This window comes from Plasmodium berghei, assembly GCF_900002375.2.
Source record: "Plasmodium berghei ANKA genome assembly, chromosome: 10".
In the NCBI taxonomy this organism is placed as follows: Eukaryota; Apicomplexa; class Aconoidasida; order Haemosporida; family Plasmodiidae; genus Plasmodium; species Plasmodium berghei.
In genome coordinates this window covers 1,315,930-1,329,012 of record NC_036168.2, presented here as the reverse complement: position 1 = coordinate 1,329,012, position 13,083 = coordinate 1,315,930, and the positions used below count along the sequence as shown (strand labels likewise).

The 13,083-nt window shown below is 21.9% G+C and overlaps 3 protein-coding genes across 3 annotated transcripts; 2 read left to right on the top strand and 1 right to left on the bottom strand.

Annotated features, from left to right (window-relative positions):
* Nucleotides 1–2,971: 2,971 nt before the first annotated feature.
* Nucleotides 2,972–4,495, top strand: PBANKA_1032700 (CUGBP Elav-like family member 2, putative; the record flags this gene model as incomplete). Its single annotated transcript, XM_034565428.1, has 1 exon — nucleotides 2,972–4,495. One exon carries the CDS (start codon nucleotides 2,972–2,974, stop codon nucleotides 4,493–4,495), a length of 1,524 nt encoding a protein of 507 aa, XP_034422126.1.
* Nucleotides 4,496–7,417: 2,922 nt separating this feature from the next.
* PBANKA_1032600 (cytidine diphosphate-diacylglycerol synthase, putative) lies at nucleotides 7,418–9,121 on the top strand (the record flags this gene model as incomplete). The annotated part of the gene is made up of 1 exon (XM_034565427.1): nucleotides 7,418–9,121. One exon carries the CDS (start codon nucleotides 7,418–7,420, stop codon nucleotides 9,119–9,121), a length of 1,704 nt encoding a protein of 567 aa, XP_034422125.1.
* A 1,168-nt stretch (nucleotides 9,122–10,289) lies between these two features.
* PBANKA_1032500 (ER membrane protein complex subunit 2, putative) lies at nucleotides 10,290–11,180 on the bottom strand (the record flags this gene model as incomplete). The annotated part of the gene is made up of 1 exon (XM_034565426.1): nucleotides 10,290–11,180. The coding sequence occupies one exon, from the start codon at nucleotides 11,178–11,180 to the stop codon at nucleotides 10,290–10,292; it is 891 nt and encodes a 296-aa protein (XP_034422124.1).
* Nucleotides 11,181–13,083: the final 1,903 nt, after the last annotated feature.

The following is a 13,083-nucleotide window of genomic DNA, read 5'->3' as shown; positions in this document are numbered from 1 at the left end:
AATAATATACAAAAATTAATACAATGTTCCAAAAAAACAAAAATGTAGTAATGCTATATATTACATTGTATGGTAATTAACACTTGAATGTATTAAATGAATATTATATTATCTTTCCCTGTTAATAAAATATTTTACCCCACAATTTCAACAATCTTAAAGGAATGTTAAAAATGTACTTTTTGCAAACCGTCATATGAATGCTAAATGTATATATATATATATATATATATATATATATATTTGCGCATGCAAATTTTAATTATTATAACAAATAAAACTAATATTTGAATAACAATTTAAAAATAATAATTATTTGATTGTTTTTTTATTAAATACCGAAAAAACAATTTATATGATATATTTTTTTTCACATATACCTCTCAAACTTTCAGTGTGTACCTTGACAAATACTACTCTCTATATTCACATTACACTAAATTTTTTTGACACTAAGGCAATTTTCATTGACTACATTTAATTTCATTCATAATTTTATTATTTATTATCATTTCATTATCCAATGAATAAATAAATGATCTATATAGGTGGTATTATAATTAAGGATGTGTGCATAAATAGTTTTATATTTTTGTCCTTTTTTTCAATTTTAATATCCTCCCCACTATTCTTTATTGTATCATCCTTTTATTAATTATATTTATTTAAATAATTGTTACTCAAATGATAAGGACAATAAAAAATATACAAAATAACTTAAATCATCAACACATTACACAGATAAAAAAGTATGATAAAAATATTGTACACAATGTAGGGATCCATAATGGTTTCCAGAGTTTTATTTTTTAATGTATAGATTCGGTTTGAATATTGATGTGTTTAATAATTCAAATAGTGATTTTTTAATATTTATTTTTATTATTCCACAAATATTTCTATATTTATTTTCTATATCCCATTCTAATCCCCTTAATTTGTAAAAACAAAAAAAATGTTTATAAACATAAAAATGGAAATATTTTGAAAAAATTAAATAATTAGAAAACAACTATACTTAATATCATAACACGCAGAAACAGTTGAAAATCCCTTTAAACGAATACAATATATTTATACTTACGAAAAGAAAATAAAAAATAGTAATAAGCATAATTGCTCGTAAGGACAAGTGCCAAACATAAGCATATTCACTAAGATAAAATTTTTTATTATATATATTTGTTTTCCGAATAATATATGGGCTAAAACAACGGATACATATAGTATTTTTAAAATAAAGAACGATGTATTTTCATATATATCAAAAAGTTTTGGGGAAAACAATATTCTAAATAAAATATATATGTATACAATTTTTACTATTTATTAAAATGGACCTATTGTTTTTAAAATCAATATAGCCTTATAAATGCATTATTCCTATGTATATATATTCACAGATATATATCAAATGCATGAGCATTGATATGTTTAAAATATTTTATTCGTAAACTTTATTGTGAAACATGTATTAAATCAAATACAAAAAGTGTTGCAAATCATTGTATGGAAGCAATATTTCTTTTAAACTAACCATAGGAATATACAAAATATATAGATATGTACTTACATACGTACATATATGTAGTAGTATCATATATAGCTCATACTGCTTTTTCGCGTGGATATAGTTTATGTACAATTAATTGCCTATTTATCAAATATATTTAACGATGTAATTTTAAGCACAAAATAAATATATAGCGTTATATATATATATAATAATGTACATAAAAAAAATCGATAATAAAGATAAAATATACAAATATGAATTAGCGCATAATACCGTGATGTAACAATAAGTGAAAGATAATAAGAAACTTCAATTTTTATATTTATATTTTTTCACCATAAAATATTTTGCATTTATGCATATAAGGCATATTTATTACATGTGTATAATAAATATTCGCTTATTCTTATATTTATATTATTATATTAATGTATATTTATTACGTAGCATATTTTTTATATCGTGCCTACAAATTACTTTACATTATATGAATATACACATGAGATTAGTATATTTCAATTCTTTCACATTCAATTGAAATAATTTAAAATTTAACATTACATGAAAGAGATTCTTTGAAAATACATAAAAATGTACACTTTTTCATTTTTATATTATTATTATTTTTTTTTTACTCAAATACTTTTTGGAGAACATTTATTATCGCATTTTAGTATAATAATATTTATATAAGAAAAAAAATATATATTAAAAAAGCAAAAGAATAATATTATGTTATATGATACATACTTTCCTATATTGACACTGTTTTTTTATATGAAAAAAATAATATTAAATAATACGATTTCGTAATATACATATATAAATGTTTATACGAATTGAAAGAACAAATTCAAAAATATATACATCAAACTACTAAATAAAATAAAAACAATATAATAAAACAAATAAAAGAAAATTATTAAGAAATAAACTAAAAAGATATATTAAAAATAGCACAAATATATAAGTATATATTTTTTACATGAATAGCAAAATAAAAATACATGAAACAAAACATTCTTATATACATACGCAAATTTATAATTAAATAAATGTTCGTCACCTTATTCCATTATAATTTTACAAATAGGCTTATATGTATCTGAATTTGTATATATATATACATATTTATTTATTTATTTATTTATTTATTTATTTATTTATTTATTTATTTATTTATTTATTTATTTATTTATTTATTTATTTATTTATTTATTTATTTATTTATTTATTTATTTATTTATTTGTATACATGTGTACATATATATATTCATGCAATTAAATTTACGATTTTAAAACAAAGATTTGTCCATCTTAGTTTAATTCATTTTTTCACCAAAGTTGCAACTACCGAAAGTACCTTTGGGAATACATTTTATGTCCTTATAAAGTAATAGAACATATATATATATTTATACTTTTTGACACTCACTTTTCAATAGTATTAATAAAATGAATAATAATACACAACAGCAACAGCAACAGCAACAGCAACAACACCAGCAACAACAACCGCAACAACCGCAACAACAGCAACAACAACAGCAACAACAGCAACAACAACAGCAACAACAATATAGCAATGAAAATAATGAATCATCTTATGGAGAAGCAAGAATAAATGAGCAACCGCAATACATCTATCAAATGAATAATCCATATAATCCTGCACCTTCAATACCTGTAAAGCTATTCGTTAGTTCTATTCCAAAAAATTTAACAGAAGATGATATAAAATTAATTTTTGAAGAATATGGAGCAACAAAAGATGTAGTTTTTATTAAAGATAAGAAGCCAAATGCAAATAGAGCAAATGTATTTGTTCGAATGGAATCGATATATTTTGCTCAAAAGGCTATAGAAGATTTACATGGAAAAAAAATAATATGTGAATCATTAGGCCCATTAATAGTTAAGTTTGCTATAGGCGAATTAGAAAAATATGGTATTAATATGAATAATGCTAATGAAAATGAAGCAAAATTATTTGTAGGCTCATTACCTAAAGATATAACAGATGATCAAATAAGAAACATATTTAACCGATATGGTAATGTTAAAGAAGTATATATTATGAAAAATAGTAACGGGGTAAGTAAAAGGTGTGCCTTTGTTAATTATGATTATAAAGAGCAAGGAATTTTTGCTGTACAAAATTTAAACGGAAAAATAGCTATTGAAAATGCAGAAAAACCAATAGAAGTTAGATTCGCACAATCAAAAAATCAATTACAAGAAAGGCAATTACTAAATAGGGTTTTAATGAATCCTTTACAGATGAACAATAATAATATAGACGATAACAATAACAATGGAAATACTATTAATAATAATAGCAATAATAACAGTAACAAAAGCAATAATAATGCATATATGAAATCGAAACATTTTAAAAATATGAATATAAACACATTTAATAGATATCCAATGCATATGAATTATAATTTACAAAATAATTCAAACCAACAAAGAAATAATAATAATTCTATACGATCACCATGGAAACAATATTTTTCAAAAGATGACGGAAGACCATATTATCATAATGAATTAACGGGTCAAACACAATGGCATAAACCTAGAAAAATGGATCAAGACTTTATTAATCCATTAAATATGAATGAAGTTTCAGGCCCAGTAGGGGCAAATATTTTTATTTTTCATATACCAAATGAATGGATTCAAAATGATTTATTAGCTGCATTTTCACCTTTTGGTAATATTATTTCTGCATATATTGCTACTGAAAAAGATACAGGAAGGAATAGAGGATTTGCTTTTGTTTCATATGACAATGTAGATAGTGCAATTAATGCTGTAAAATATATGAACGGGTTTTTAGCACATAAAAAGAAATTAAAAGTTACTATAAAAAAAGGCGAAGAACAATATGTGCAAGCATTGATAAATCAAAGAAATCAATTAAACAATACGGATAACAGAAGAAATTTTATCACCACACCTCAGAATGCCTAGGTTAGCATATATTTGAAATTTGAAAATATATTGTGGGATTTTATGTATATATGAGTTTAATTATATGCATTTTTGTATACATGCATAATTCATTTATATATACATGCACCAATTATATAACCTCAAATGAATTGCGTATTGGGGAAATAAATGATATATCCCCACATAAACAAAAAACTTGTGGTCAAAAGTAAATTACCAAATATATATGCATCTATACCAAGGGGTACAGACAATTTACCGCAAGAATACAAATTCAAGATCTGTTATTTTTTCAAAAAAAAAAAACTAGTATTAATCCTAACAAAGAAGATATATGCAAATTTATGTATAGTTTCATGCTTGTTTTAAACCAGGAATGTTTTGTAGTTTATTTAATTAATATATATACATGATTTTATGTAAATTTTAAATTTCGTAATGCACATTATTTTTTGGGTGATTTTATGTATATATAGCAATACAAATAGGAATGTAATATGTGACAAATATTCGTGATGTATTTATACATATAATTTTACTTATATCAAGAAATATATAAATTAAAACTATGTTTTGAATTAAACAAAATAATAAATGAAAACGGCCTTTGCACTTTTAATTTGTTAACATGCTTAAATGGCATTTGTATTTTTTACATGGAGTTGTAGTTTTTTTTAATTCACTAATTTATAATTGTTTGTGAAATACATATTATTAATTCGCGTTTTAATTTAAAATGCATATACATATATGAGTTAATATACACGCCAATAATTTATATAATATCTAGCAAAATTTCGTTCATTTTTAAGTGCCTTTTTCTCAGTATAATTATATATATTTAATTTATTTATATCTTGCACACACAGGTGTATATATATAATATAATTTTATTCTACACGTTTACAATGCACATATGTACATTTTTTAGTACACTTAACAAAATGCATGCATATATGTAATTGTAGAGCTTAATTTTTTTTAATTATTATTGCTATACAGGCTACATTACATAATATATGCATACACATATATTTTATTAGTTTATAAATATATCATTTAAAAGACTTGAACTTAATTACACACATTATATATGAATTGTTTCGATAATTAAATTTATTTTCGTAGATCTATATATAGTATCATTTTTACCCCCTCTAATATTTTTTATATTGATCTTTTATTATTATTTATTAACTATCACATGAAAAAGACGATCGTTATTTTAAAATTTTAAGATATATAATGTTTGAAAATAAAGGAAGAATGGACATGGACACATTTAGTCTATTTTGAACAACGAATAAAATATATTTCATTTATTGCGAAATGGAAACTACAATATTTTAATAATTATTTAGTATTATGAATTTAAACACTACAAATCATATGTATATTAACTAACAATAGTATGAATGTATTTTTAATTTAACATAGTTTTATGCGTCGACTGTTTTCCTCGACATTTTATCAGCATATGTCTATAAATTTATTGCGTATTATATACCATATTTGCTTTTTTTAACATTCTATATCGTCGAAAATATATTTAAGCAACTATTTTAGGAATATATTTCAAAAAATGTATCATTTTCATTACAAAATTGGGAAATATTTTAACGGAATTAACGGCATTTACACATTTTTGGTAGTTCAATAATTTCTTATTATCCATGCAATATTTTATTCGGCTTATTGGATTTTCTTTCAATTAAATTAAAATTATTTAAAATATGCATAACACGCATATACATTAATAATCTATATTAAGGATTTATTCACTAAAAATTAAGAGATCTACACAAATTATAAGGAATATAATATGAGCATACATATATTTGTATTATTTTTTGTTTGCAGATTTTATTAACTGATAAAAACATGTTATGATGTCATGATAAATTTAATGTGTATTTTTTGTACAAATATTTAAATTAAACTATGCTATTTTTTTATAAGTGACAAGTTTTCTTATTTTTCGAAAAAAAATATTTTTATATACATATTATGTTTTTTTTTAATATTTATTTTATGGATCTTTCTGATGTTTTTAAAATGAGAAAAATGAATTTGATATTATATGCCATAATATAACATTGTTATATGTATTTAATACTTTAAAGATATGATGAAATCATAAGTGCTTATATTATTATTGGACTTATATTTATTATATAGTTCTTAATATACATTTATATACATATATCCATATAATGATATTAACTGTTTTTGTGCATACTGTACTGAATTTTTTTTCAAATTCAATAATCTATGCATTCCCTTATAAAGAAAGGGGGCACAAAGTAAATATATAATTAAATAATTATTTTTTTTGATAAACCATCAACAAAAAATATCATAAGAAATATTGTTTTACTCGCATAAAAATTCATATGAAAATTATTCATGGTTATGTAAATATTATAACCATTAAATTATTTAACGAGTTATTTAATTAAATATAATTTTTCTTATTATGTAAACTATTATAAACAAAAGGGAACTATTTTATATGGTTTTATTTAATGTTATAAATATTATTCCACAGTGTTTTTTATGTTCCATTTTGTTCAATTTTTTATGTTATATTATTTTATTTTTAGTATACAAATCTTTAAAAATGTAAAATATTCTTGAATGTAAGCATTCAAATAAGAATATCATTTACATTTATTTTTAAGTGAAAAATATATCAACTCAGAATTTAAAAAGTTATTATGAATTTTTCGAAAATACTTACAAAATTTGTTGAAGCTTAAGTAATAACCCGCACTAACTTGTACACACATATATGAATATGCATACTCATAACTTTATTCATAATATTTGCTTCAATTGTACACAATTTTATATATATTTGTCAAAAAAATAATTCCAGTTATGTAAAGGAATGTATAATAATAATAAAATGATTAATGAAAATATATAATCCAAGGAGCAATGGGAGAGCGTAATGTAAGTGATAAAAAGAAAAATAGTTTCCCCAATATTTCATCAAACAATAATAAAGAAAATAATAAAAAACAGAATATGATCGAATTGAGTAAACAATATGACGAAAAAAATCGCATTAAAGCAAAAATTGAATTAGAAAATAAAAATATTGAAGGTGAAAGGATCGAAGACTTAAAAAAAAACATAATCACCGATGATAAATTTAATAATAATGAAAAGGACGCTAACGACGAAACTAATGGGGATACGACAAATGTAAATGGTAGCAACAATAATAGTAAACTCGAACAAAGGAATGATCAGAAAAATGAATGTAAAAAGCGGAAAGAAAATAAATATATTAAATATATAAAAGAAGTGAAAAATGAAAAATTATATGGAAATGGCAAATTAAAAGGGCAAAGTGCAACACAACATGGAAATAAGCATAAATTAGTGAATAATAATGAAGATAATGGCGAAGAATTAGAGTCTAAATTTAAAACATTTCGGACAAGATCCTATTGGTCTTTAGTACTATCTTTTTTTTCTATTTTTATATTAGCATTGGGGCATTTATATATATCACTTCTTGTTTTAATAGCAATCACTTTAGTATACAAAGAAATAATATATTCAAAAAGTATAGAAAACAAAGATAAAAAATTACCACAATTATTTTTCATAAGATGGTATTGGTTTTTTTTAACAATATTAACATTCGGAATACCCTGGATAATACCAAAATTAAAACACCAGTTTCCATTATATAAATATTTATTAAAGTATCATCCAATAAATATGTTTATATTAGCCTTTATTGGCTTTGTTTGGTTTGTTTTATCTTTAAGGAAATTTTCATTAAAATATCAGTTTTCACAAATAGGCATGATATTTGTAACATCTTTATTTGTAGTTGCACAATCACTAATGCACATTGCAAATATTTATTCAGGATTAATTTGGTTTTTCATACCTGTTACCTCAGTTATTATAAATGATTCATTTGCTTATGTATTTGGTATATTATTTGGAAAAACAAGGCTAATAAGACTTTCACCTAAGAAAACAGTTGAAGGTTTTGTAGGATCGTCTGTTATAACAATTTTATGGGGCGTGGGCATGACATATTTGTTACAAAATTATAAATTTTTTATTTGTTCTCAAAATTTAATTTCTTTTATACCATTTTATTCTTTAATTAAATCTGATTGTAATTCGAATTCGATTTTTGAGAAAAAAATTTATTATTTATCAGATGAATTAACCGCATATTTACCCCTTAGTAAAATCTATTATACCGAAATGGTTATACACGGATTAATGTTAAGTTTGTTTGCGGCATTTCTAGCACCATTTGGTGGCTTTTTTGCATCTGGTTTTAAACGAGCATTAAAAATTAAAGATTTTGGAGATGTTATTCCAGGGCATGGAGGTTTTACAGACAGGGTTGATTGTCAAGTTTTTATGGGCATGTTTACGTATATATATATGAAAACATTTGTTAAAGTGAAAGATAAATTCCATTATTCATATGATAAACTTATTGATTCAATACAAAAACTCGATCACAGAGACGTTATGCATCTTTATAATCATTTGAAAAATATGATTGATAGTAAAACAAATAAAAAAACTGACAAAAACAATTATCTACCAGAAAGTTCTATTATATGGAAAAAAATACCATCTCGTGATAATAAAGAATGAATTGCTAGAACTGCGTAAATGAGTAATTTTATACATTATTAGATTATTTATTTTTTTAATGTTTTTTTAAATAAGTAAATATAAATTATTTGAGCTAATATAATGCTTAGATAGGCAAAAGTTGTACAAACAAATATAATAATAACAATACTGTCAGAGATATGTACTATTGAAATTATTATTTTATTTTATTTTATTTTTTTTCCATAGCTTTGCATTTTTGCTATTTTATTCATTACATCTTTATTTTCTTTTTATTAAATAACTTGTTAATAAAATTTTTATGCATGGATATTTTTTACATCCATACACTATATTTTTGTTATAGTTTATTTTTTTTATCTTACTTTTATGTATATGCATTTTATTTATGTTTTGATTTTTAAGTAAACTTAAAATTATTTATATCATTTTTTTTCTTATATATTTTTTATAATCATTTAAAACTAAAAAGTAATATTTAAATATTCAATGTTTGAAATTTATTAACGTATATATTAAAATAAAAAATTATGCACATAACATTTGAAACAATAAGACATTTTAGTCATAAAACTACCCCCGTAACTTAGCAAAAGGGTGAGCTACTTATATGTTTATATATTGCAGATTATATATATTTTTCATTACATGATTTGGAAATAACGATTACATTATTATATTTTTTCTAATATATAAATTAAAGGGTTATTCTGTTTATACATATGAATATATATGAAGTATATCTGCATGCAAATATATAGGATATAGGCACAGTAAATGTGTATTGGGGTACATAAAAATAACTAAATGGTGAATAACGAAAATAATAAAGGGGGAATTTTACTGATTTCATGGCCCATTTGCGCATGCTTAAATATTAATCCAAAATATTAATAAATTCATAAACAACTATTAGCTTTAGCAGATAAAAATAAGAATTTATAGACTAATAAATATATGCATATGTATGCTTATAAAAGTAAAAATGTAGATATGCAAATAGTTTAAAAAGAGTTACATTAATTAAAAACTAAAAATTGAACAATGTAAAAAAATTATGGATAATATAAAGCTAGGTGCAAATATATAGAACATAAATGCATTTTATAGAAGTAGTAATATATTCAGTAAAAATTAATAATTTGTGACTTAAAAAAAATTATAATTCTTTTAGGAAATTTTTGAATTATTTAAAAATATCTTTTAACTCATTCAAATAATTTAGAATTGTATTTTTATAAATAAAATTTACTTTCATTTTATTGTATAAATTATGCAATCTATCTAAACATTGGCGTGTTAATATTATATCAACATTATCATTTGACATTTTGGGCCCCTTTTGCACATAACGAGCTACATTAACCATAACTACACCCCATAAACCTCGTAAATTATTACTTTGTAATTTAATTGCTAAACAAAAATATTTACTACTCATCTCAAACTGGTTAATTGAATAATGTATTTCAGCACATGTTAATATATAATATAAATTGGTGGGTTTATGTAATAATATTTCTTCAAAGCAATATATGGAATAGTTATATAAACATTCAGATAAATAAATTTCCCCTAATTCATGCCACGATTCTATATCCACTGGAAATTCTTTTAAATTGTCATTTAATAAATGTATAATTTTATTTGTATCTTTTTCTTCAGATTTTTTTAGACTTATAATTCTTGCTCTTATTGTAACATCACATGGATATTTGTTTAAATATTTTTTATATATGTCTAGGGCTTCTTTTTTTTTACCTTTTACTTCATAAACCATTCCTTTAAGTATATTTAATTTTTTACCATTTAGGATACTAAACTTCTCCTTTAGTTTATTATAGTAAATATCTATATATTCACACAAATTTAATTCCATTGCTGCCTTTAAAATGTTTTCATATAATGTCCATTTAAACAGTTCATCCATTCTTTTTTTTTTTTTTTTTAATTTCATCCCGAAATAAACTATTAATTCCTGTGTATTATGTTCCAAGGAATGCTCATATTGTCTCTCCAGCGTCGCAATGTCATTTCCTTTGTAAAATTCAATTTGATTTCCTCCCCCCGTTTTCATTATTCGCTTAAAAGATAAAAAATATATTAAAAAGTTATACTTAAACAAGTATGTATATATATATATATATAATTCCCCTTTGTAAAGGTAGCTTATCCTCTTTATTCCTTTAGCCAACGTATGAATGCAAAAGGAATAATTTCGTCTTTGCTTTAAATATATATGTATATATATTTATAAATTGTCATGGTACTATATATTATATAATGCATTAATATGATATTTAACAATTTTTTTTTAGTAATTCCCTATTCTTTATCATATTAACATAATTACTCATTTTTTTATATAAATAATTTGGTTTCCATTTTATTCCTTCTTTTTTACATATCTTATAAATATAATATATTTTCTTTTTAAAATTTATACTGTTAATTACTGTTCATTTCTCTACTTATTGTTTTCATTTAATACATGCATAATTAATTTCTTATCTTTTAATATGTAATAAATAGATTGAAGATTGTTTTTATATTATTTGAACATTGTATAATATTTTTTTTTTCCCTTTGTTATATATTCACTCATTTTTATTTATTACAGTAAATATGTAATTTATAGGGCCGATTAATTCCACCTCGTGTTAATATGATTTATCATTGAGGCACCTTTTTTCCCTTCTAGAACGAATATATTAACTTTTATTTTTTATATTTGTATTTTTTCTATAATTCACGATGTTTATACCACTTATTTTGCAAAACCGGGAATTTTTGATTTAATGTCATTTTATACATGTATTATAATTTTCCACAATACATTTTTAAATAGTAGTTTGTACCAGATAATGCAGTATTTTTGTCAACGAAATAGCATTGAAATGTAAAGGAATACAATAATGTATGAATGTTTTATTTACTTAATTATTATTACATTATATTTTTTTTAATATATAATTTATCTTTTAAAAATAAAAATATATAATGAGAACTTCCAGAGTTAAACAATATTTATTTATGCTCATAAAAAAATAAGTAAAAATCATAAAAATATATATATTTTGGTAATTTTAGTATTTTTAAAACAGTTTTTGGTTTACTACTATATTATATATCCCTAGTAAAAAAATACACACTAAAATTGTATGCTATGTGTTTTTTTTGTAAAATAGACAATTTTTCCAGAAGAAATATTAAAAAATGGGCAACTAAAAAGTATGAAAATTAACTTATAAAAAAATAGACAAATGAGAGGCCTTAGAAAATGGAATGGTCTAAAAAAATTAATAATGCCCTTTTTGTTATTTGCTTAAGGACCAATTTATTCCATCAAATGGTATATATATATTGTGCTAATTTTTTACATCCTATATACTTCTTTTAAAAAAATATAGCAATTGCAAAAATATAATATATTGTTTAAATTATTTGAAGTATTATATATGCTTTATTCATTAAACACATAGGAAAATTATATTATGATCACCTTTATTGCTTATTTTAATATTATTTCATATACGTTTAATATGGTAAAAATATTAAATTGAATAGTGTAATATATCTATATTTTATAATTCATTATAAAGTGCTTAAAAATATCGAAAAAGCATTTTCTTATCAGACGAAAAATACAAAATAAAATAATTCCTTCAATTTTCCAACGTTTATAAAATAAGTGTGTATATACAGCATAATATATGTAATAATATTATTCACTACAAAATGAACAAAATGTGCGTTCTCTTTAAAATTATAATCAAAGAATCGAAACATATATTTTATTAAATAAAGATCTAAACAACTAATTTTTTTAACAATACATATATATCACGAAATAAAATTATCAATATATATACGCTTTAGTGTACGTGTGTGTCAATCAATGATTTTACTCACATATGACTATAAGACAATAAATATATTAAAATTTTTATATTAAAAAAAAATAATAATAAAATAATGCA